Genomic DNA, 26324 nt, shown 5'->3' with positions numbered 1-26324 from the left:
TTCTTTAGTTTCTCTTAGCAAAGTTTTATTATCCTTGGGACTGTATGGTGTGTGGCCCCTGGTAGGTAATAATGCATGTCCTCTCATATGTAAGTTCAGCTTAAAATTTATTTGTAATTGCCAAGACAATAAATTATCCTTGAAAAATGTTTGCTCTATGTCTGTCTCCATTACTAAAATTCAATTTTCCATTTGGGCAATCTGAGATTGCATTAGCCATGCAAAACTCAATACAAATACAGGACTTAATTTAATCCACACGAATGTGTACATGTATTTGGATGTTCAGAGGAGGTACTTTGGGATGAAGGATCAGTTTCTTGGAGAAAGATTCTCTCAGGCACATGTCTAACATCATGAGACCCTCTGTGACTCCCAATCCCAGCTTCCATGGCAAGGACACTCAGAGAATCATTTCCTTCCACCTTCCTCTTCTCAGGTGGGGCACAGAGGAGCAGAAAGCACAACAGTAGAGACAGAGATCCCATCTTGCTCTGAGACATGACGTGCCCCACCTCACCAGTCCGCTCTGTCTGGGACACATGAAGAGCCGCTCAGCAAGGTGAGGACCAAAGCAGAGCAGAAACTGCACAGTCCGGACACAGACATGTTCTTCCTCCTTCTTCCATGTCATCCATAGGATTGGATATGCTTGAAGACACATGTAGTCATTTCCTGCACAGTGACACCTCAGCCAAGCTGACTGGGACATGGACAGGATGGTCCCTCCCTGCACCATTCTAGCAGCTACAAATGAAGCTGGGGCCCTCCTAGAAGCAAGGCTGGGAAAATCCTAGAGGCACGAGATTACTGCAAACCAGAAATGTATTTAAAGAGGTGCCAAAATATAAGATTTCAATCTCCTGCCATTATTCCTTATCACAAAGAAATTAGAGTGTAAAGCCTGAATGAAGAAGTGTGAAGGTCATTATTTGAATACAAACAAAGCCTACTTCTTTCTTTGGCACAGCCTCCATAACATCTCAGTAGAGCAGGGTACAGAGAGCTCGCAGTTTGGTGAACACATCCACACTAGGTGGGTGACACATCCTAGCGCCATGGGGACAGAAGCTGCTGCACTCAGGATCTTCCCAGTCCCTGCTGTGTATCTCTCCATCTAGCTCTTCCTCTGGACCTTTACCATATTTTTTCATAACCTGGGAATCATAAGTAGGTGTATCTCGAAGTGATTTGAGCTGCTCTAGCAAACTAATCACATCTGAGGAAGGAATCATGGAACCCCATGTCTATGGTTGGTCAGAGACAGAGGTCCCTTCTTCACTCCTATTAGATGATGACACTCCCAATGGGCTAGTCCTTCAAGTGGGAGTCTGCATGCCATCCTGCAGAACCACGGGGAGCTGCTCTGGAGGATGACATGTGGACATGAAGCCACTGAGAACAGACCCAGGGACAGGAGGCTGTGCCCCTGAGAAAACTCCATCTTGAAAGTGCTTGGTGTCCTCCACACAGCTGGTCAGGGACTGCCATCTGGGTTCTGTGCACTGGAGCTTCTCCAGCCCCAGGTGGTTCCTTGTGCACAGGGTCTGTGACAGCGCTGACATCTTCTCCAGGAACACCAGTCTCCTCCCTAAACCTACACATGAGATGGATATAGACCTAGATTTCACCTAGACCTGAACAAAGCTAAAGTCATTTTTCTTTCCTGTCACAAACTTAAAAATTCCTCTAATAAAAAAACAAAATCCAAAAGTGATAACAAAAATCATGTGATAGACTCTCCATACATTCCATAAAGAACAAAAATAAAAGTGAAAGTGAGGGAATCTGAGGAGAAAGGAGGAACCACTATGAAAAGGCCTGGTTCTCTGGCAGGAGCATCACACGTGCATGATGGTACAGCAGGAGAGGAAGTGATGATATCCCGGGTAAGGATCTGACCTGTGTGTCCCCAGTCAGGTCCACTCTGGAGAGTGACCACAGGGCTGCATGCTCCAGGGGGCTGGCTTAGACTTTTGTTCTACTGCATCCCGGCTCCACTCCCCTCTGCCAATCCTGCATTCTCTTTCCGGAGGTGGTAATGTCAAGAACATTCCCCACCCAGTGTCCCACATGCTATACTTGATGTGAATCTGCTTTCTGGGAAACAACGCCTGTGACCAGTGGCATCAGAAAGTAGCACAGACCACATGGTCAGAATAACCCACATAGGTAGAAGCTGTCCATTTTCTCCATCTTCCAAAATGGACAGGGACAGAATGATGTCAGAAAGAGAGAATGTGGCAGTGGAAAATTGAGCACATGTTATGAGAAATTGACTCAAAGTGCTGACCCTTTAGAGTATTCTGTCTCTCTCACTGGAAAACTCTAGCTCAGTCACAGCTTCTGACTCAGTTCCTAGACATAAGTCAGTTCCTACTCTCAAGCACATTGACTCAGGGGAAGGACAGGTCTCAAAGGAAAAACCCTAAGGTTTCGCCATAGATGTATTGAGAAAATCTTGCTTCCTTCTTCTCCCTACGGAACTTGGGGCTTAGGGCTTGAGCTCAGAATGTGTCCTCTCTGCCCTGATGAGAAAGCTCTATGTTAGAAGGAAACATGGGGGACGGCAGTGCTCTGGTGGAGGAGACAAGGGAACAAGCTCTTCACAGAGAAAAAGCAACACACACAAAATAGAAACAATCCATCTCAAATTAAAGCAGTGGAAGAGTATTTATCAACTGACAAGAAAGCTGTACGAGTTCATGAGACCCCTCAGGACAGATGTCCACCCTTACTGGAAACACTTCGGGACTGGAGATGCAAAGTGCTACATAGAGTTAAATTTTTATTAAATAGAGGGATTATGAGGTGGCCTGTGTTCAGAGGGAACTTCTGTCTAACTTTCCCCAATTAGAGGGTGGTGACTGGGGGCCTTGCCCAAGAATTACCATCGATACAGGAATATCCTTCACATTTGACATAAGACAATGCTCCCATTTCTTCACAGGACTCACATGAATCTCAGCTCTAGAAAATTTATTTACTTATTTACTTATTCCAAAAAGTGCAAAGAAAAGAAATGACAATATTGGGAAGGAATTCAGATTATGTATACAGAGATCAGGGCTTTCATATAACTTATAAAGTCAGAAGATCAACAGATTCACATATATATGGGAGCTGCCTCGAGCCAAAACTATTCTCTGTGAGCTCATCCTCTAGTGGGTGAATATTTGCAGTTCTTTAGAAAAGATGACCCATTTCAGTCACAGGTCCCAAGAATCTACCCAACAGACCTCCTGTTGGAGACCCTGCCTCTGCTGGGAGGCAGAGAGAACTTCCATTTGGGCTCAGTCAGGACACAGGTCTGTTGTCTCTCAACTACACCAAAGCATTAAAAGTTTGTGTTGTTTGGCTTGAGAAAATGTATAGATCAAGACCTACAGAACATATAACAGCATCACACTCCCCACTCACACACCCTGACCCCAGAATAATGGACTCACATAACCAAAGCAGCAACAGAATCATCCCAAGGGACACAAATGACACACTGGCTTCCAGTTTTATGGATTTCAAAGGGATGTTCCCTGGCAAAGAGACAAAAGTGCAACGAAAACCACCTGTGTAAGTCCTTGCTGGTTGAAGTGATGGTGGTCAAGATTAGAGACTGCTAGAGTCCTGTTCCCCACCTGGACCTCATGGAGGTTCTTCTTACATCCCTTACAGATGCTGATGATTTTTGTGTGGTATACAATGACCAACTTTGATGAACTCACTTTTATTGTCCAGGGTACAACAAAGTTCCTACATACACAGGAGATAACGACTCCTCTGAGGAATTAGGAACAGTCTTTCTTCAGTCTACAGGTAGAAGAGGAAAATTTCAAAGCCTTTACTGTCAAGAAAGAACTTTTAGAAGGTTTTGCATTTTTTAGGTATTTCAGGGCCAGAAATTATGAGATAAACAACCAAAGACAAAAGAAGACTTTTAAAGTTTTCATGTTAAGTTTTCTATGAAATGTTAGTATTTTTGAAATCAAAGATTTCAAAACTGATACATAGTAAATAAACATAACAGATGAATAATTTTCAGCCAAATTTCCACACATTCAGGTATCACACATGATAATGGGTAAAGTGATTCTGATTTTCTTTACTATATTTGACAGTGTTAGATATTGTGATTTTTAATTTAACATGTGAAATGAATAGTTTTCAAACTCATCTTAAGATTTAAAATATTATCTTATATTTTTCTTTTTGTTTATTCCCTGATTTTTTTCATTTCCAGTGGTTTAACTTTCTGAATCATTCACCAGCAGGATTCTTTAGGAGGGCCAGCATCTTCAAAATAAGAGTCAGGATTGCATTGGCTAGCAATCTATGAAAAGATCAAGGGGAAAACCACACAAAAGAGTAAATAAAAGGACAACTAGTAACATATGGGACATGGACTATTAGTCTTACTTCTATCCCACCTTGTCATCAGCACCCAAGTCACTCCACAGAGTTCAGGGTTTACTTACAGTACCATTGTTACATAATAATTCTTCCCACTATGATACAAAATCACACTCTAGGAGGATTTCCTAGAAGATATTCAGACCGAGATTTGTTGTGTAATCTTGCCTGGACTTGCATGTGTTCAGTAACTCTTCAATTCAGTGTGACCTTGGATTTGATTTACCTGAGATCTAACAGAACTACAAATTCTATTCCTTCAGTTTCTCCAGGATTTTGTTTGCACAACAGTGACTTGAGTTGTCAGTTACTTTGAGGTTGACAGAAATCTCACCAACAATTGACTAACACCTACAACAGGCTGACACAGGCAGAATCATCAGGTTATGTCCCGACTTTAATGAAGGATGTTTGGTAAACTGATGCCCCAACCAGCTCTGACCCCACACTCCCTTCCACGGTGACTGTGGTTCACCCGAGACCCCAGGAAATGTCTGTCATAGGTACAGGTGACCTCAAATTATTAGAAGTTTTATCCCAGTCCTTGCTATTCTCACCTACAGAATCTCATTGTGAACCACAGACTCAGAGCTGCAGATGCTGAACATAAAATCCAAGTGAGAGACACAACTTCTCACACAGAACTAACAAGGAACCGGAACCCTGACAGAAACTGCTTTCACATGATGAGAAAACCTCTGTATGGGAAGGGGAAACATTGCTTTCTGGGATATGGGAAACATTATCTATTCTGTCCATCCTCTTAGAACATGTTGACTTAAGAAATCTCTTTCTTTGATATGGTGTTGTGTGTGTGTGTGTGTGTTTACCTTATCTAATATGCACCATATGGTGTGTATGTGTCAATCATCTGTCTGTCTTATCTGTCTATGTATCTATCCATCTATCTGTCTCTCTGGGAAGAGAGAGAGAAGTATGGCAGGATACACACCAGGTTGTAACAAACTGTTACCACAAACTTCATATTCACTGTCGGAAGCATAACATTTTGTCTTCTCTCCTATTCTCTGCTGCAGAACTAGGATTTCTCCTCCTGTAAGTTTGAGATTCTTCTCTACCTGTCCTGTTCTTCTCAGCTTCAACTTCTCAAAGAGTAGATAACTCACAAGGTCCCAGGGTGAGTTTAATTCATTTTAAATCATTATTAAATTGTCTAAAACCATTAACCTGGAAACAGCAAATCCCAGAGACTCTAGTTCATCCTGGGATTTGGAGATCACCAGCCAATCAGCTAGAGTGAGAATGAGACCTGTTTCCTCCTGGACATTAGCTGACAGGAATCCAAACAGGATGGTGATTCACCTGCCAGAAATGGGCTCTGGACACACATGCCTGTATCCTCAGGGTCTCTGGAGCTTTCTCAGAAGGCAGGGCTATGAGCGCTGTGTCCTACCACAGATCCTAATAACCACAGGGAGATCCTGCTTCCCACACAGGCAGTAGGGCATTTGTCTCTGTTAGTTTTCCACCAAACTCAAAAGCCGTTTTAAGTTACTGCACTCCCAGGAGAGGGACCTGAGCCCTGCCTTTGGCTCTTTCCACTCTGCCACACCGACCAAGGGATTTGCATATTGTCCCCTGGAGAGGACCTTACCTTGGAATGTGAGATAAAGGTCAGCTCTGAGCTTGTGTTTACTTACTAGGACTCATCAGGTCAGGTTCTCAAAATGAGGTTCCCTTCTCAACTCCTGGGGCTACTGATGCTCTGGGTCCCAGGTAATAGCATAGAGGGGGGAGGAGACGGGAGGTTGGTGTGGGGAGGCTGAGCTATCTGGGTGCTCTTCCTTCTTATGTGTGATCTGTCCAGGGGAGAGATTGCCCTCCATGAGGGGAATTTAATTTTGAGATCTGTGAAAATTATGAGGAAACTAAAGGGAACAAAGAGCAATGTTTTAGTGAGATGCTAAAAAATTATGTGGCTACTCTGTGCTCTGCAGTTCTTGGGTTATCCATGGAGATTGGATATATTTAGAGTAGGAATCAAATCACAAAATATGATTTAGCCTAATGTAAGTGACATTTAAAATCATAAAAATGGCTTATAATGTGTCAAATTAACCTGTACTTATCTCTCATTATTTTAGGATCCAGCAGGGATATTGTGCTGACACAGACCCCACTGTCCCTGTCTGTTGCCCCTGGAGAGTCGGCCTCCATCTCCTGCAGGGCCAGTCAGAGTCTCCTGCACAGAGATGGAAACACCTATTTGTATTGGTACCTAGAGAAACCAGGCTACTCCCCACAGCTCCTCATCTATGAGGTTTCCATCCATAAATCTGGGGTCCCAGACAAGTTCAGTGGCAGTGGCTCAGGGACAGATTTCATCCTGAGAATCAGCAGGGTGGAGGATGATGATGTGGGAGTTTATTACTGCGAGCAAGGTACACATGTTCCTCCACAGTGGTTCAGGCCCGAACACAAACCTCTCTGTTTGGTGGTCCCCACTGGGCACGTATGTTGCCTGAGCAGGGAGCCAGCACAGCAGAGGCTCTGAGCTGGCATCAAAGGCAGGTGCTGGGGATGTCAGGGCGGTAACATGTAGCTGAGTACTCTGGACCGAGTCCCGACCCTGGGCAGCAACAGCCTCAACGGGGCACAACCAGCTCCAGAAGGGACATGATCACTGAGCAGTGAGCTGCCAGGGACAACCGCCCTGAACCTCACCCTGACCCTCCTGCCCTGTGTATGGCTCAGGGATGGTGACTCAGCCTGAGCATCAGAAACCTGAGCCATTTATTTGAAAACACAATTACATACATTTGCGGCAAAACATGTTTCCTATATTTTCATTAAGAGGCTATATGGTATCATTCAGAATTTATTATTTTTTATTTTCCCACTTTTTGACATCTGCTTTCCCAGTTAAACTAACGGCTCTGTTACAATGTGATCTGGATATCATTCTATACATGCTTTCCCCATAAGAAAAACACGTGAGAAAAATTAGTAAAATTGTTTGGTGGTCAAGCACCCAAATAAACTGTTGTTGTAAATTCATAGCAAATATAAGCTCCGGATTCTTTAAAGAATAGGTGGCATATACATATATATATATATTGAAATACTACTCAACCAAGGAAATTATATCTTGTTATTTGCAAAAACATGGATGGACCTAGAAACTATAATGCTAAGTAAAACAATTCAGACAGAGAAAGACAAATACTATATGTCTTTATTTTTATGTAGAATCTACAAACAAAACAAACAAAAACCCCACAAACATGAACTGGCCCATGAATAAAGAGAACATGGACACGATATATTAACATTGTGCAAATGTGCACCTAACTCATACCTCTCTTATGTACAGAACAGACAAAAGGATCATACATTTTCATGTCCCCTTTAGTCTTCTTTCCTCTCCATCTCTCACGTGCATCAAAGTTCCACAGAGAAAAAGCAAACACATAAATAAGTAATCAAGCTATCTCACATTTAAGCAGTGGAAGGATATTTTAACTGATGAGAAAGCTGTAGGACTTCATGAGAAATCCTCAGGACAGAAGTTCCATCTCTCACAGGAGACACTTTGGGGTTGGGGATGCAAATTGCTACACAAAGGAAAGAGTTCATTACAATGGAGGGATTATGAGGTGGCCTGTGGTCAGAGGGAACTTCTGTCTCACTTTCCATGATTAGACTGGGGTGATTAGGGGTCCTTCCCAAGGATTACAACTGCTACAAGAATACCCTTCACAGTCAACATAAGACATTGCTCCCATTTCTCCACAGGACTCAGCAGAATTGCAGACAGCTCTACAAAATGTATTTCCATATACATTTATTCAAGGAAAAACAAAGAAAAGAAATGATGATATTGGGAAGGAATTCAAATTACACATATGAAGATCAGGACTTTGAAGGACCTAGATCATTGAAGCTCAGAGATGACCTGCTTCATATGGTTGAGAAATAACTTTTAAAGTCAGAAGATCAACACATTCATATGTATACGTGAGCCGCCTGGCACCAAAATTATTCTTTTTGAGTTCATCCTCTAGAGGGTGATCATTTGCAGTTCTTTGGAAAAGGGGACCCATTTCAGTCACAGGTCCCAAGAAGCTGCTTAACAGACCTCATGTTGGGGAAGCTCCCTCTGCTGGATGGTTTCATCTCAGTTCTCAGCAAAAGATAAGCTCACCTTTTCTCAGAAAGAACCTCATTTGGGCTCAGTCAGGATACAGGTCAGTTGTTCATCAACTTGGCCAAAGCACTATGAGTTCGAGTGGTTTGGCTTGAGAAAATTTATAGATCAATTTCTACAATATGTACAAAAGGGTCACACTCCCCACCCACACACCCTGACCCAAGAATAATGGACTCACATAACTGAAGCAGCAAGAGCATCACCCCAAGGGACACAACTCACACCCTGGCTTCCACTTTGATGGATTCCAAAGAGACATCCCCTGGCACAGAGACATAAGTGCAATAAAACCCACCAGTATAAGTCCTTGCTCATTCAGGCACCTTGGTCAAGATTAGAGACTCTAGAGTCCTTTTCCCCACCTGGACCTCATGGATGTTCTTCTTACACCCCTTACAGATGCCGGTGATTTCTGTGTGTTGTACCCTGACCTGCTTGATGGGGTCTATTTTACTGTCCAGGATACAACATAGTTCGTAAACATGAAGGACACAAACACTCCTGGTTAGAACTAGGAATGCTCTTCCTTCAGTCTACAGGGAGTACAGGAAAACTTCCAAGCCTTTAGATGAGAAAAAATTCTTTATAAGATCTTTCATTTTCTATATATTTTAGGGTAAGACAGTATGAGATACATAACCAAACAGAAAAGGAGACTTGTAGCATTTTCATGTCATGTTCTGTAGGAAATAGTTATAAGTTTGAAATTCAAGTATTCTTTTTTTTAAAGATTTTATTTATTCATTTGACAGAGAGAGAGAGCAATCGCAAGTAGACAGAGATGCAGGCAGAGAAAGAGGGGGAAGCAGGCTCCCCGCTGAGCAGAGATTCCCGACTCGGGTCTCGGTCCCAGCACCCTGGGATCATGACCTGAGCTGAAGGCAGAGGCTTAACCCACTGAGCCACCCAGGTGCCCTGAAATTCAAGCATTCTTAAGAATACTTTGTGGGAGAAAAAAAAACTTTCAACTGATACACAGAAAATAAACATGACAGATGAAAAATTTCTGGCCATATATCCACACATTGAGGTTTCACATACCATAATGGGTAATGTTATTCTGATTCTTTTTTTTACTGTACTTGACACACAGTGGTAGATAATGTAATTGTTAATTAGCATCTGTAATGAATGGTTTTTCCAAATTCATGTTAAGATTTACAATACTGTCTTGTATTTTCCATTTGCTTTTGTCGTGCTCTTTTCATTTTCACTGGCTTATCTTTCTGAATTCATTCACTAGCAGGATTCATTAGGAAGGCTGGCATTTTCAAGAGTAAGATTCAGGATTGTTCTGGCTAGCACAGAAATCACAAAAGGGCAAATAAAATGCTAGCTAGTCAAGTATGGGACATGGGCTCTTCTACTTCTACTTCTTCCATGGTTTGTCTTCAACACCCAAGTCTCCATGCTGAGATCAGGCTTTGCTTTAGATACCATTTTTACACAATAGCTCGTTTAGATTTTACACAAAATCTAACTCTTGGGAGATTTCCTGGAAGATATTCAGACTGAGCTTTATTGTTAATCAAGCCTGAAACTGTATGTATTCAGTTATTTTTCAGTTCGGTATGACTTCGGATTTAAATTACGGTTGATCTAATAGAAGTACAAACTGTATTCTTTAGTTTCTCTAGGATTTTGTTTGCAGAATGGTGACTTGAGTTCTGAGGTAATTTGAACTTGATACAATTCTCACAAATGATTCAATATAACACAAGGTCAAGCTGACACATGAAGAACCATCAGTTTATGTCCCCATTTTAGTGAAGGGTCTAACATATGCCATTTGGTGTGTGTGTCCCTATCTGCCTACCTCTATCTCTCTCTCGAGAGAAACAGTACAGGATATACACCAGGTTGTAACAAATGGTTACCACATTCCTACTCACTGCCTGAAGCATAAAATTCTGTCTTCTCTCCTACTCTTTTCTGCCAGACTATGAGTTCTCCTCCTGTGAGAGATTCTTTTGATCCTCTCAAGTTCTTCTCACATTCATCTTCTTTTTTTTTTTTTAAGATTTTATTTATTTATTTGTCAGAGAGAGAGAGGGAGAGAGAGCAAGCACAGGCAGACAGAATGGCAGGCAGAGGCAGAGGGAGAAGCAGGCTCCCTGATGAGCAAGGAGCACGATGTGGGACTCGATCCCAGGACGCCGGGATCACGACCTGAGCCGAAGGCAGCTGCCCAACCAACTGAGCCACCCAGGCGTCCCTCACATTCATCTTCTAATAGAGTATAATTCACGAAACCCCAGGGTGAGATTAATTCTTTATTAAATCATTACTAAATAGTCCAAGACCATTAACCTGGAAACAGCAGATCCCAGAGACTCCTGATCTATCTCCAGTTCATCCTGAGATCTGGAGATAGCCGGAAAATCAGCTGGAGTGCGAGTGCGACCTGTTTCCTCCTGGTCATTAGCTGACAGGAATTTAGGCAGGATGGCCATTCACCTGCCAGAAATGGATTATGGACATGTGTGTCTTTATTGTCAGGGTCTCTGGAGCTCTCTAAGAAGGCAGGGCTATGGGCGCTGTGTCCTGCCACAGATCCTGATTATTGCAGGGAGATCTTGCTCCCACCAAGGCAGAAAAGAATTTGTCTCTGTTAGTTTTCCTCCAAACACAGAAGTCACTTTAAGTTACTGCTCTCCCAGTAGAGGGACTTGCACCCTGTCTTTGGCTCTTTCCACTCTGCCACACCCACCACGGGATTTGCATATCATCTCCTGGGGAGGACCTTGCCTTGGAAGTCTAACATAAAGGTCAGCTCTGAGTTTGTGTTTACTTACTAGGACTCATCAGTTCAGCTTCTCAAAATGAGGTTCCCTTCTCAGCTTCTGGGGCTGTTGATGCTCTGTGTCCCAGGTAAGAGCAGAGGGTGGATAAGGAAGGAGATTGGCATGGGGAGGGTGAGCTGTCTGGGTGCTGTTACTCCCTATGGGTGCTCTGTCCAGGGGTGAGATTGCCCTCCAGCAAGAGGTATTTAATTTTAAGATCTGTGAAAACCATGAAGAAACTGCTAAAAACAAAGAACAGTTCTTTAATGAGATGCTGAAAAAAAAATTGTGGCCACTCTGTGCCCTGAAATTCTTGGGTTATCCATGGAATTCGGATATATTTAGAGTAGGAATCCATTCACAAAATATGATTTAGCCTAATATACATGAAATTTAAAATCATAATAATGGTTTATAATGTTTCTTCACAACCTTTACTTATCTCTCATATTTTAGGATCCAATGGGGAGGTTGTGATGACACAGACCCCACTCTTGCTGCCCGTCACCCCTGGAGAGCCAGCCTCCATCTCCTGCAAAGCCAGTCAGAGCCTCGTACACAGTAATGGAAACACCTATTTGCATTGGTACCTGCAGAAGTCAGGCCAGTCCCCACAGCTCCTCATCTATGAGGTTTCCAAACATTTCACTGGAGTCCCAGACAGGTTCAGTGGCAGCGGGTCAGGGACAGATTTCACCCTGAGAATCAGCAGGGTGGAGGCTGATGATGTGGGAGTTTATTACTGTGAACAAGGTACCCACACTCCTCCCACAGTGGTTCAGGTTCGTACACAAACCTCTCTGTCTGGCAGTCCCTTCTGGCCACATGTGTTGCCTTAGCAGGGAGCAGGCTCAGCAAAGGCTCTGAGCTAATGTCAGAGGCAGGTGCTGGGGAAGTCAGGGCAGTAACATGCAGCTGAGTACTCTGGACCAAGTCCTGACCTCTGGGCACCAACAGCCTCAGTGGGGCACAACCAGCTACAGAGGGAGATGATCATCCTGAGGGCTTAGCGGTGAACTCCATGGAGAGCCGCCCTGAAACTCACCCTGACCCTCCTGGCTTGTGTGCGTGGGTCAGGGACAATTACTCAGCCTGAATGTCAGAAACCTGAGGCATATTTTGTGGCAACAAATTACATACATTTTTGAGCTAACAAAGTTTGTGATATTTTTAGTGGGATAATATTTGATATCCTTCATAATTTATTATTGCATATTTTCCCACTTTCTGAATTTCTTCTTTCCCAGTTATACTAACTGTTCTTGTACTATTTTCTCTAGGTAACATTCTATACACACTAACTCCACAGGAAATATGGCTGAGAATGATTAGTAAACCTTTTTCTTCAAGCTCCCAAACAGACTTGTAAACCCATAGCAGATATAAGCTCCTAATCCTATAAAGATGATGTCCATATATACAATGAAATTTTACAAAGCCATAAAAAGAATGAAATCTAGCCATTTGGGACAACATGGATGGACCAGTAGGGTATTATGGGAGGTGAAGTTGAGAGAAAGGCAAACATCATATGATTTCATTTATATGTAGAATCTAAAACAGAAAACAAAACAAACAAAAGCAGAAAGATGCCTGAATACAGAGACCAAACTGGTGGTTGCCTGAGGGGAAGGGAACAGGCAGGAGGGGAAGAATGTGTGAAGGAGTTGGGAGGAACCGGCTTCCAGTTATGGAATGAGTAAGTCACAGGGATGAAGGTACAAGGAAGGGAGTATAGTCTATGATAGTGCAACAGTGTTGTGCAGAGAGAGACAATAGCTACACTTGCAATGAGCATAGCATAGCATACAGATATGTCAAAAAAAGAATTATGAGAATTCTTCAGGGAATTTAGGATCTCGGTTTTGAAAATAGCTACAGTTATGTAAACTAAGTAGCCACAGTCCTAGAAGTAAATGGTAAATTTAAATATTGTCACATTTGATGAAGAGTATTATTTTATATGAAGCTTCATATGAAACAATCTAATAAGACAATTTTAAGATTAATTGTAATTGAAGGAACAGAGATAGGAGGTAATAAACAGGTGTTTTGAAGTGTATGCAAATTATGGAGCTATTGTCAGTTTCATGTTTTATATCTACATATTGCAAGAAATGTCAGAAGAAATATTAAGATATTGTATACATTTGTATCTAACATTAAATCAGATTTAGAGAAAACTAATTTGTGTGAAGAGTTGTCTTTTTTTTAGAAATGGTTCATCATGTCTAGACATATCAAAATTTATAGTTGAAAATAATTAATCAGAAGGCATCATAATGTCATCACATCGACATTATAAATAAAATATTCCGAACTCAAGGTTTTATTTTCCTTTCAGTCAGAAAAAAAATTTTCAAAATTAGAAATTTTGGAAAAATATTTGAGGTCATGTATTTGCCAAAAGACACTGTTATTTTCAATTATGTATGGAAATTGAGTTTGCTAAAAGTACAAATTTTGATACCATAATAAATGAAATTGCAGAAAAGCAATCCAGAAAAATCTTATATTCAGTCAATATATCAAACCAATAAAGTCTTATCATCTATTATACATATTTATTGTATTATTTAAAATTATAATACACAAATATTATTCTTATAAGTTCATCTGTGTAGAAATTTATTGTGAGCTTATTGTAATATTTGTAAGTTTATTGCCAGTATTACGTTGCCAGTTTTAACACACAAGTATTATTTCGGCAAATACTTATTTGTCTCTATTTGCTCTAGCCCTGTGGGCCTGAGAATTTCAGCCCTGCTGGCCAACAGAGCCAGGTGGTCAAGGGGAGCTGGGGCACCAGACAAGTGCACAAGCTCTTTCCAGGGAGACACCAGGGACCTGGAGCTGGGCAGAGAGAGAATGTAGAGAGCAAACACAGGCTTCCCCGATTTCCAGGGAGGAATGCAGTCAGCCCACAGATGTGTTCTGAATTGGAAGCCTTCAGGCAGCAGCCTTTAAGATCTGAAAATAGGTTTCTTTGAGGGTAAGACTGGGAGGTGGGTGGTTCTGTCTGCTCCCTGTTTCTTTGTTTACTGTTCTCGTGGGGAGTCTCCATGCACTGCCCTGCTGGCTTCCAGATCGAGGTGTTTTGGGGCAAGTTCCTCAGGTGGAAGTTTTGCAAGTTGGGAACTTGAAGTTGGGTCCAAACCCTTTGCTCTTCAGGAAGAAGCCAGAAGTTACAAGATCCCTTCCAATGGTATACTGTTCTGTTGGAGGTAGACTTTATGGCAAGAATTGTTCCAGCTTTGTGCACGTGTTGCAATGTGGGTATGACCTCTTTAACCCAATGTGTAGGAGTCCCTCAGCTAGTTTCTGGATGTCTCACAGTGGGAGTTGTCCCATGTGTAGCTGTAGGTTCCACGTGTCCATGGGAGGAGGTGAATTCAGAAGCCTCCTCGAACAGCGGCCCCGAACAAGAACTTCTTTTTCTTTGGATTCCTATGGAAGATATTTGACCATAGATTTTAAATATTTCCTCTTTTTTTGTTTTAGCATCTGTAAGGGCCTATTCTGCCAGAGGGAATGCAAGTTGGTGCAGCCACTTTGGAAAACAGTGTGGAGATTCCTTAAGAAATCAAAAATAGAGCTTTCTATGACCCTGCAATTGCACTACTGGGTACTTATCCCAAAGATACAGATGTAGTGGGAAAAAAAGGGCCTACTGTACCTCAATGTTTATAGCAGCAATGGCCACGGTCACCAAACTGTGGAAAGAACCAAGAACCCTTCAACAGACGAATGGATAAGGAAGATGTGGTCCATATACACTATGGAGTATTATGCCTCCATCAGAGAGGATGAATACCCAACTTTTGTATCAACATAGACGGGACTGGAAGAGATTATGCTGAGTGAAATAAGTCAAGCAGACAGAGTCAATTGTCATATGGTTTCACTTTTTTTGTGGAGCATAAGAAATAACACAGAGGAAATGGGGAGATGGAGAAGAGAAGGGAGTTGGGGGAAATTGGAGGGGAAGATGAACCATGAGACACTATGGACTCTGAAAATCAATCTAAGGGCTTTGGAGGGGTGGGGTGGGTAAGTTGGGTGCAATTGGTGGTGGGTAATATGGAGGGCACGTATTACATGGAGCACTCAGTGTGGTGCATAAACAATGAATTCTGGTACACTGAAAAGAAATTTAAAAATTAAAAATTAAAAAAGAAAAGATGTGTTATACATGTGTATGCACATAATGAAATACTACTCAGCCATGAAAGGGAAGGGAATCTTGCCATTTGGGACAACATGGATGAAACTTGAAAGTAATATGCTAAGTGAAATAAGGAAGACAGAGAAAGATATTATGTATAATATCACTTACATGTGGAACCTAAAAGTGCCAAATACATGGAAACAGAGAGTAGATTGGTGGTTGCCAGGGGCTGGGTGGTGAGATAAATAGGGGAGATATTGATCACAGGGTACAAATTTCTGTATATAAAATAATTTCTAATGGTCTCTTGTACTGCAAGGTGACTGTAGTTAACAGTATTATATTGTACTGGAAGGTAACTAAGAGACTAGACCTTCAATGTTCTCACCACAAAAAAAGTAAATAAGTAAAACAAAAAGGATAATTATGTTAAGTGAAGGTTGCATTAACTATCCTTATGTTGGTAACTATTTCACAATATAAACATAGATCAAATTATCACGTTGGGTAAAACTTAAACTTACACAATGTTATATGTCAATTCTATCTAGAAAAAAAAAATGTTGACATCATTTCCTTCTGACCCCCATGGTTTCTGAATAGAAATCCTCTGTCATTCGAGGTGTTTTCCTCTCTGAGTAGGTGTGATTTTTCTCTTTCTTCCTATGATATACTTCCTTTTTCTTTAGTGCTCAGAAATGTTAATTCGATGTGTCTTGACATATATTTCTTCAGGATTATGCTGTTGGGGTTCTGTTAAATGTGTAAATTTTTGAGCAATTAATTGTTCAAAATATTTTTTGTCTCCATCTTCTCTCCCCACTCTTTCTAGGATTCCAGTGGCACAAATGTTAGATCTTTTGTTTGGTCCCATGTATCCCAGACACTGTGGGGTTTTATTGTTCTTGGTTTTGGTTTGGGGGTTTTGTTTTGCTTGGATTTGTTTTTAGCTTAGTTTATCATTTTGGTTTAGATTGATTGGGCAATTTCTTGCTTCTGATCTTTCCTACTTTATCCTTTCACTCTCTTCCTTCCAGTCCCTTCCTAGCCAGCCACCCCATAGGGCATCCATATCCTTACTTCAGACCATTTTCCCAGCCACATTGAGTCAATGACCATTTGTGCTCTTTGAGTGTCTACTAAAAAAAACATCTTATTTCAATATGGAATGGTATGGGAACTGTCCAGTTTAAGTTACATCAACATATGATGTGAAACTGGGCAGACCCTGGAGTCCTCTCTATGCTATAAGCTGGTTGGGAGGCCCTGTGTCTTTAATCAGATGTGGTAAGAAACAAAGACAGGAAAGCTATTACAATGCAGTAAAAAGTTTTTACTATACACATAGTCCCCTGGAAACAGAACACACAGCATGCCACCCGGGGACACAGGCAGTTTCGAGGTGAGAAGCACAGGCAGAGAGAAGTACTGCTGGCCTGTATTTTTTACTGCATATTTCATGAGAAGTAATGGAGAATTGAAGTCAACAAGCTACTTAGACATAAGATTGGAGAGTTTGAAAATTTCAGCAGGCTACAGACTACAGCTGTGCCCCTTGTCCTCTGGTATCCAGGGGGGATTTAGGTAGAGGGAAATGTCACAGATAGTTGGTCTCATTGACAGAAAGACAGTAAGGATTTGGACTCAGGATCGTCTGGCTTGCATATCAAACCTATGCCCTTGGGCAAGTCTTTTACTGTCTCTGGGAATTAATTAATTTGGCAGAGGCGGTCCCTTCATGGCTGGAGCAGCAAGAATACATAAATAAGTAAATGCATTAAATATAAAGCCTCATGAGGCTAAAAATAGGAGCTCATGCAGGGGTGTTTGGAAAGAGTGGTAAGTATTGTGGTGATCTGAAACTCTTGTCCCATAAATTGTGTGCCTGCTGAATCTGCGTGGGTCCAATACTAATGATAATACTATGTCCTTTCTGATATTGTCTGCTGGTGGGCTCCACCCAATCTTACAGTCTGGTGTGTCTGACATGTCTGGTTTAGGACGAATAGCTCTGTCACACAGTTAATTGATGTGCCGTGGACAGGTCTACCCGGGCCTGTACTATGCTGGGAACTACTCGTTGAATAGTGAATAGGTTGTTCTTGAGAAGGGCCAAGTCTTGCTGAAGAACCAGGAAGTCTGTGCTATGAGTCTTCATCTGGACTTGCCAGAGTGTCCACAACGCCCTTCCTGGACACCGATGCATGTACCACCAAATGATAGGAGAGGTCATAGGGTCCACATGATAGGGCCACTCGCATGGAGACCTAAACCTGACACAGAGTCCCTCCTGGATCTGCATCCACTCTACACTAGTGACTTCAAAATTAGCTGATAAATTGAATGATGTAGCTTATCCAAGTGTGGAATGTTTTGTCTCAACACTCAACACTCACACTCAACAAGATACTGTGCTTCAACCTCAGTAGTTGGAGGTACAAGGAGGTACAAGATACAAATTCTTGTCCTTTACTTCGGAGAGAATGTGGCTGCATTCCTCAGATATCTGCACCCCCAACATAGCCACCAGGGTGGGGGGGCCACATGAATTTTTGTAGGGTTTGCATTCCACTGTTGGAGCACATGTGTTTTTGCAAGTTAGCGAAGTCCTCACCATTTCTTGCTCATTGTGTCAATTAACAGATGTAATTGATAGAGTATGGCCTGGCAGGATGCTCTGGGAGATGTTTATACAATGCACTGTAGGAAGGAATCAGCATAATCCTCGGCCAAGACTAAAGATGTGACCCGCTCTTCACTGCAGGTGAAAGCAATGTCCACCAGAGGACTGCAGTAGATCATATGCCATGCACCCTGCTGGTAGACCTTGTATTTGGCCAAGCATTGGGTAAGCACTTTCAAAACCTCCACATGGCCAGAAGAGGGAGACGCAACACACCCAGGGAAGAATATCCTGGTGGGGAGATTTTTTTTTTTTTTTTCCTATTTGGAATGTTTATTTAAAATTTTTTGAAATTTTTAAAAATTTATTTTAATTTCTTTTTATAAAAATTTATTTTCAGCGTAACAGTATTCATTGCTTTTGCACCACACCCAGTGCTCTATGCAATCCGTGCCCTCTCCAATACCCACCACCTGGTTCCCCCAACCTCCCACCCCCCACCCCTTCAAAACCCTCAGATTGTTTTTCAGAGTCCATAGTCTCTCATGGTTCACCTCCCCTTCCAATTTCCCTCAACTCCCTTCTCCTCTCCATCTCCCCTTGTCCTCCATGCTATTTGTTATGCTCCACAAATAAGTGAAACCATATGATAATTGACTCTCTCTGCTTGACTTATTTCATTCAGCATAATATCTTCCAGTCCCATCCATGTTGCTATAAAAGTTGGGTATTCATCCTTTCTGATGGAGGCATAATACTCCATACTGTATATGGACCACATCTTCCTTATCCATTCATCCGTTGAAGGGCATCTTGGTTCTTTCCACAGTTTGGTGACCGTGACCATTGCTGCTATAAACATTGGGGTACAGATGGCCCTTCTTCTCACTACATCTGTATCTTTGGGGTAAATACCCAGTAGTGCAATTGCAGGGTCATAGGGAAGCTCTATTTTTAATTTCTTGAGGAAACTCCACACTGTTCTCCAAAGAGGCTGCACCAACTTGCATTCTCACTAACAGTGTAAGAGGGTTCCCCTTTCTCCACATCCCCTCCAACACATGTTGTTTCCTGTCTTGCTAATTTTGGCCATTCTAAGTGGTGTAAGGTGGTATCTCAATGTGGTTTTAATTTGAATCTCCCTGATGGCTAGTGATGATGAACATTTTTTCATGTGTCTGATAGCCATTTGTATGTCTTCATTGGAGAAGTGTCTGTTCATATCTTCTGCCCATATTTTGATATGATTATCTGTTTTGTGTGTGTTGAGTTTGAGAAGTTCTTTATAGATCCTGGATATCAACCTTTTGTCTGTACTGTCATTTGACAAACTTAATTTTTGAGTACTTAAGCAATAGGAATGCCCCATAATTTGCATATCTTCTTCCTTTTAGATCTGAAGTGTTTCTGCCTCTCAGAATCTAATAACAGAGTTTCTGGGTGTGTGGCATGAACACACTGGACCCATCAAAAAAAGCAGCAAGATGGTGACTCCATCACAGATTCTTGGCCTTCTGCTCCTCTGGGTTCCAGATGAGAATACTTGGACAAAGTAGGTTAAAGTGGGGGTATGATTTTCCACACCTGATTTTCTCTCTTCATTGGGAATCTTTCCACAGATGAATTTGGCTTATTTTAAAAATAAGTAATATTCTCCGTCCTACCTAACTATACTGGTAACTTCAATGTACGTATCTTAAGACACTGCTAATGTTTCCTGCGTGGTTTCAGCCTCCCATGGTGAGATTGTGCTGACCCAGTCTCCTGCCATCCTGTCCATGGCTCCAAAAGAAGGAGTCACCATCACCTGCTGGGCCAGTCAGAACATTAACAAATGGTTAGCCTGGTATCAGCAGGAGCCAGAGAGAGCTCCCAAGCTCCTGATCTATGAAGCATCCAAGTTGGAAACTGGGGTCCCATCGCAGTTCAGCTGCAGTGGGTCTGGGACAGACATCACACTCAGCATCAGCAGCCTGGAGCCTGAAGATGCTGGGACCTACTACTGCCTGCAGTCTAACAGCTACCCGCCCTCAGTGTTACAGGTCAGAGCATAAACCACCAGGGAATCAGACATGAGGCGCTGGGCTGCTCCCATTGTTCCTCTGATGCCTGCACCTGCTCAAACATTTTCTCAGAGGCAGCCACAATTTGGAGGTCACAGGGGCTTTGGGAGAAGGGTAAGGAGGATCCTCGGCCCCCTGACTGACTCCCTTTCCCCCAGATCATTACACCTGAGGACTGTGGGTGATGGCATCCACAAGGGTTTGTACAGTAAAAGAGAAGCCACTCTAGGTATTCCAAGCAGGAATTGCTTCCTATGAGGAAGTAATGTTTAAACATTACTCTTTCAAAGGCCTGGGGATATAATAAGGAAAGCAGACATTAGAAATAGTGATTCCTCAGTGAACCCCATAAGTCAGAGAATTTATACCATTGGAGATACAGGCTGCCTAACCACGTTTCCTCAGGCCTGTCTAGGAGGGCCATGGATGGAGGCGCTGATGCTCTAGCCACTGAAGTCCCTCCCCAGGTGATTCTCCAGTCCCCCACTTATCACTCACCTGCCTGCAGGTGCTGATGAAAGGCATTGAATCCTCCTCTTCTGACATCCAGATCTAGTGTAAGGTGCCTCATGAGCAACACTGTATGAAACCATAGAGGAAAGGGGGCTCTGGAAAATGTGCTTCCAGAAATGTCGGTGGTGATGGGGAGTTGACAGAAGACAGCCTGGCATGGTCACTGTTTTTCCATCTCCCAGAAGTTGGCCAGTTAGAAGAAGGCCCCAGAACATGTTTGAATACGCTTCTAGCTATCATCATTACATCATAACAAGGAGATTTTGCTAAGCATCTGAAGGAACAGAAGAATGAGAAAATTGTGTCATGTATATAGAAAAAACTAGACAAAGAAGGACTTTCATGATTAAAAAAAAAACTAAATGTGGAAGAAGCATTTTTTTCTTAATATAAAAATATCTTGTTTCTTAAAATTCTGTATAAACCAGAGCATCATCAACAACCCTGAAAGCTTGTGCCAAATGAGAAATAGCTATCTCCACCTGATACCTACTCATATGGCTTTCCATTTTAACAAGATGACAGGAGAGCTGTATAAGTTTTAAGATTCTTTATTGTAGGGGCACCTGGGTGGCTCAGTGGGTTAAGGCCTCTGCCTTCAGCTCAGGTCATGATCCCAGGGTCCTGGGATCTAGCCCCGCATTGGGCTCTCTGCTCAGCAGGGAGCCTGCTTCCACCTCTCTCTATCTCCCTGCCTCTCTGCCTACTTGTGATCTCTGCTGTCAAATAAATAAATAAAATTAAAAAAAAAAAAAGATTCTTTATTGTACAGCATTTTTACTTATCCTAAAGTAGTATTTCTGTACTTTTCTATTTTCATTTAAGACATTTCTATGGAAAGCCACCTGTTGAATTAAAGCCACAGGTCAAAAACTCCTCTAGTTTTACTTTCTACATCATACAAAATTAAATTACAAACTTCTTTTTAGACTGTAAATATGGAAAAATATAATTATTTGGAAATAACATGACTATGTATCTTAAACATTAAATAGAATAATGTTTTGTAAAAATTTAAAGAATTACTAAGACCACAGTAAGAATAAAACAAAATTTTATGCAATTCTGTCAGAATAACTGGACTTAGATTTCCTTGTTTTGTGGTTTCTGTACCCTCCTACAGCTTGCCATGAGAATGATGTGCCATGGGGAGTCACCACACTCTGTCTTGGTCCCAGATCAACCACAATCTGTAGACTGGAGAACGTTCAATTCCCTGCAGAATAAACACACAGCTGAGCCCTGTGTGCCTTATCCAAATTATTGTCAACATGAACATCTGTGACTATAGAAACAAATGCTTAGTATGCCAAGCCATTGAGTTTTTGACTGGTTTGTTAAAATAGTGTGTAAAATCTGACTAATATAGTTTTTACACATCCTTGCATAGAAATTGACAGGTTTTATTAAACACGATGGCATAAAAGGGATCCTGGAAATCTATTCATAAGAAGATACAAAACAAAGAAATGTTTTAAAAAATATTTGAATTAAAAGTTTAAGTTCACCCCATTGTAGAAACATCTAAGTATGATTACTTAGAGTAATGGTGACAAATTCTGTCGATAATTCAGACTTATTAAATGTGATTAAATCTAAAGTTCATATATATTCATTCATATATATGTGCATGTATGTCCATATGCATATATACATATATGTATAATATATGTACATGTAGATACATATTTTTGATGTGTTTATACAATTATCTTATGAATTAAATGGATTAATATGAGTCCAGTAACTCCCCATAAATAACTGGTGTCCAGGACCAGATATAGTACTAAACTGGCTTGAAGAATTTTCTTTACAATCTTTGCTTCTAAATCATACACCAATTGGTATACTTATCTGAATATCACTCAGTGGAGGTCCTAACGGTTTAAATGGAGTTATTTCTTCCTACAAACCATTACAGCCCATGAAAGCCCCATTATCTCTATGTCCACATTCATGTGGTGAATGCAGGTATGAGATATTACCCAACCTTTTTTTTTTCATTTAATGGTGAAATCTATTAGTACTCTCATAGCATAGGTTACAGCTCTTGTAATTTACCAAGAAAATAACAAATAAATGAAACTACAAATCAACATACATTAAACAGTCTGATGAAAAATGAATTCATGGGTAATATCACTTGTCCTCAAGTGGGGCATAAGGGACAGAACTCAGCCTTCTGAGAGGAAGTTTATCAGAATCTTGGAGTGGGGGAGGAGTCAAGATGGCAGAGAAGTAGGAGGCTGAGACAACATCAGGTAGCAGGAGATCAGCTAGATGGCTTGTCAAACCATTGCAAACACCTACAAACCCAACAGGAGATCAAAGAGAAGAAGAGCAACAATTCTAGAAACAGAAAATCTATCACTTTCTGAAAGGTAGGACTGGCGGAGAAGTGAATCCAAAGTGACAGGAAGATAGTCCGCAGGAGGAGGGGCTGGCTACAGGCAAGTGGCAGAACAATGAAGCACAAAATCAGGACTTTTAGAAGTCTGATCCAATGAGGGACATTGCTCCAGAGGCTAAACTGGGGTGAAGCCCACGTGGGGTCAGCATGGCCCCAGGTCCCACGGGGTCACAGAAGGATCGGAGGTGTCTAAGTGTCTCAGAGCTCGCAGGTATTAGGGTGGGGAAGTTGGCTACAGAGACAGGGCCAAGGAGTGAGCTCTCAACTAGGGGTTACCTTGAACTGTAATCTGTGGCACGGGCCACTGCTCTGTGAGTGGGGTCCCCACAAGATCAAGGGAGACACCCCCTGGAAGAGCTCAGGGATCTGTGGGGTTCAGAGACTCCAGGTGGAGCTGCGTGCCAGAGACAGAGATGCTTGGTCACAGGCTGAGTGAGCTCAGAGCGTGGCTGGAGGCCAGGGAGATGGGAGTGATTGAGCGCTTTTTTTTCTGAGGGCACACTGAGGAGTGGGGCCCTGAGCTCTCGGCTCCTCCGGGCCAGAGAACAGGAGGGCGCCATTTTCATTCCCATCCTCCAGAACTCTATGGAAAGTGTTCAGGGAACATAAGCTCCCAAAAGTGAACCTGAGCAGATTACTTAGCCTTGCCCCTGGTAAGGGCGGTGCAATTCTGCCTCAGGCAAAGACACTTGAGAATCACTACAACAGGCCCCTTCCCCAAAAGATCAACAGGAAAACCAACCAAGACCAAGTTCACTTACAAAGAAGAACAGAGGAATTCCAGAGGAGAAAACAAAGCATGGAATTCATGGCTTTCTCCTGATGATTCTTTAGTCTTACAGTTAATTATTTTTTTTTAATTTTATTTTTTTTCTTCTGCTAAATTCTTTTTAACTTTTACCCTTTCCTCTTTTAATGTTTTTTAAATAGTTTATCTTAACAGTAACTTTCATAAAAAAATAATAATAATAATCTTTTTTGAACCTTCATTGTTATAGTCATATTTTATACTTCATTGTATCTAACTTTTTTTTTTAATTTATATTCAGCGTATAGTATTCATTTTTTTTTTCAACACACCCAGTGCTCTATGCAATCTGTGCCCTCTCCAATACCCACCACCTGGTTTCCCCAACCTCCCACCCCCACCCCTTCAAAACCCTCAGATTGTTTTTCAGAGTCCTAACTTTATTTTTTGTATACACATAGGGTTTTTTCTTCTAAAAAATTTGAGGTACAACTTCTTCTAATAGATCAAAATATACCCTAAATCTATCTCCGGGCTTGTTCTAGTCTCCAGCCCAAACAAATTCTCCCAACAAATTTACTTTATCAACTCCTTTTTTAGAAATAAAAAAAATTTTTTTTCATCTTTATAGGCATATTCCATCCCTTCATTGTGTTTACACTGATATATGTTTTTCATTCTTTAAAATTTTTGGAGGTAGTTTCTTCTAAGAGACCAAAATACTCCCAAAATTAAGTGGGGGACCCTGTTCTAGTCACCAGTCTAATATAGATATATATTTTTTCTTTTTTGTATTTTTTATTTATTTGTTTTCTTTTTTTAATTTTTTTTCTAAACTTCTTTTTATCCCCTTTCTCCCCCCCAAAATTTGGGGGTCGCTTCTGATTTGGTTAAAGCACATTTTCCTGGGGTCTTTGCCACACTTTTAGTATTTTATTTGCTCCTTCATATATTCTTATCCAGATGAAATGACAAGGCGGAAAAACTCACCACCAAAAAAAAAAAAAAAAAAGAACAAACGGCAGTACCGAAGGCTAGAGACATAATCAATACAGATATTAGTAACATGTCAGATCTAGAGCTCAGAATGATGATTCTCAAGTTTCTAGCTGGGCTTGAAAAAGGCATGGAAGATATTAGAGAAACACTCTCTGGAGAAATAATAGCCCTTTCTGGAGAAATAAAAGAACTAATATCTAACCCAGTTGAAATTAAAAAAGCTATTAATGGAGTGCATTCAAAAATGGAGGCTCTTACTGCTAGGATAAATGAGGCAGAAGGAAGAATTAGTGATATAGAAGACCAAATGACAGAGAATAAAGAAGTTGAGCAAAAGAGAGACAAACAAATACTGGACCATGAGGGGAGAATTCGAGAGATAAGTGACACCATAAGATGAAACAACATTAGAATAATTGGGATTCCAGAAGAAGAAAGAGAGAGAGGAGCAGAAGGTATATTGGAGAGAATTATTGTAGAGAATTTCCCTAATATGGCAAAGGGAACAAACATTAAAATCCAGGAGGTGCAGAGAACCCCCCCTCAAAATCAGTAAGAATAGGTCCACACCCGGTCACATAAGAGTAAAATTTACATGTCTTAGCGACAAAGATAAAATTCTGAAAGCAGCCCGGGACAAGAAGTCTGTAACATACAATGGTAAAACATTAGATCGGCAGCAGACTTATCCACAGAGACCTGGCAGGCCAGAAAGAACTGGTATGATATATTCAGAGCACTAAATGAGAAAAACATGCAGCCAAGAATACTATATCCAGCTAGGCTATCATTGAAAATAGAAGGAGAGATAAAAAGCTTCCAGGACAAACAAAAACTAAAAGAATTTGCAAACACCAAACCAGCTCTACAAGAAATATTGAAAAGGGTCCTCTAAGCAAAGAAAGACACTAAAAGTAGTAGATCAGAAAGGAACAGAGACAATATACAGTAACAGTCACCTTACAGGCAATATAATGGCACTAAATTCATATTTCTCAATAGTTACCCTGAATGTAAATGGGCTAAATGCCCCAATCAAAAGAAACAGGGTATCAGAATGGATAAAAAAACAAAACCCAACAATATGCTGCCTACAAGAAACTAATTTTAGAACCAAAGACACCTCCAGATTTAAAGTGAGGAGGTGGAAAACAATTTACCATGCTAATAGACATCAGAAGAAAGCAGGAGTGGCAATCCTTATATCAGATCAAATAGATTTTAAGCCAAAGACTCTAATAAGACATGAGGGAGGACACTATATCATACTCAAAGGGTCTGTCCAACAAGAAGACCTAACAATTTTAAATATCTATGCCCCTAACATGGGAGCAGCCAACTATATAAACCAATTAATAACGAAATCAATCACATCGACAACAATACAATAATAGTAGGGGACTTAACACTCCCCTCACTGAAATGGACAGATCATCCAA

The 26324-nt window shown here is 41.3% G+C and overlaps 3 gene segments (V, D, J or C); all 3 read left to right on the top strand.

Annotated features, from left to right (window-relative positions):
* Window positions 1-6095: 6095 nt before the first annotated feature.
* Window positions 6096-11007, top strand: LOC111140023. The segment is given in 3 exon segments: window positions 6096-6144; window positions 6513-6880; window positions 10930-11007. Coding segments are annotated over 3 exon segments (495 nt in total).
* A 379-nt stretch (window positions 11008-11386) lies between these two features.
* LOC111140022 lies at window positions 11387-19552 on the top strand. The segment is given in 3 exon segments: window positions 11387-11449; window positions 11818-12143; window positions 19547-19552. Coding segments are annotated over 3 exon segments (381 nt in total).
* An 84-nt stretch (window positions 19553-19636) lies between these two features.
* Window positions 19637-20206, top strand: LOC111140021. The segment is given in 2 exon segments: window positions 19637-19686; window positions 19885-20206. Coding segments are annotated over 2 exon segments (372 nt in total).
* The last annotated feature ends 6118 nt before the right edge of the window (window positions 20207-26324 follow it).

Source organism: Enhydra lutris, unplaced genomic scaffold (genome assembly GCF_002288905.1).
Source record: "Enhydra lutris kenyoni isolate GAN:26980312 unplaced genomic scaffold, ASM228890v2 scaffoldscaffold145, whole genome shotgun sequence".
Lineage (NCBI taxonomy): Eukaryota > Metazoa > Chordata > Mammalia > Carnivora > Mustelidae > Enhydra > Enhydra lutris.
Note: the sequence above shows the minus strand (reverse complement) of the source record. Positions and strands in the feature narration are given on the sequence as shown.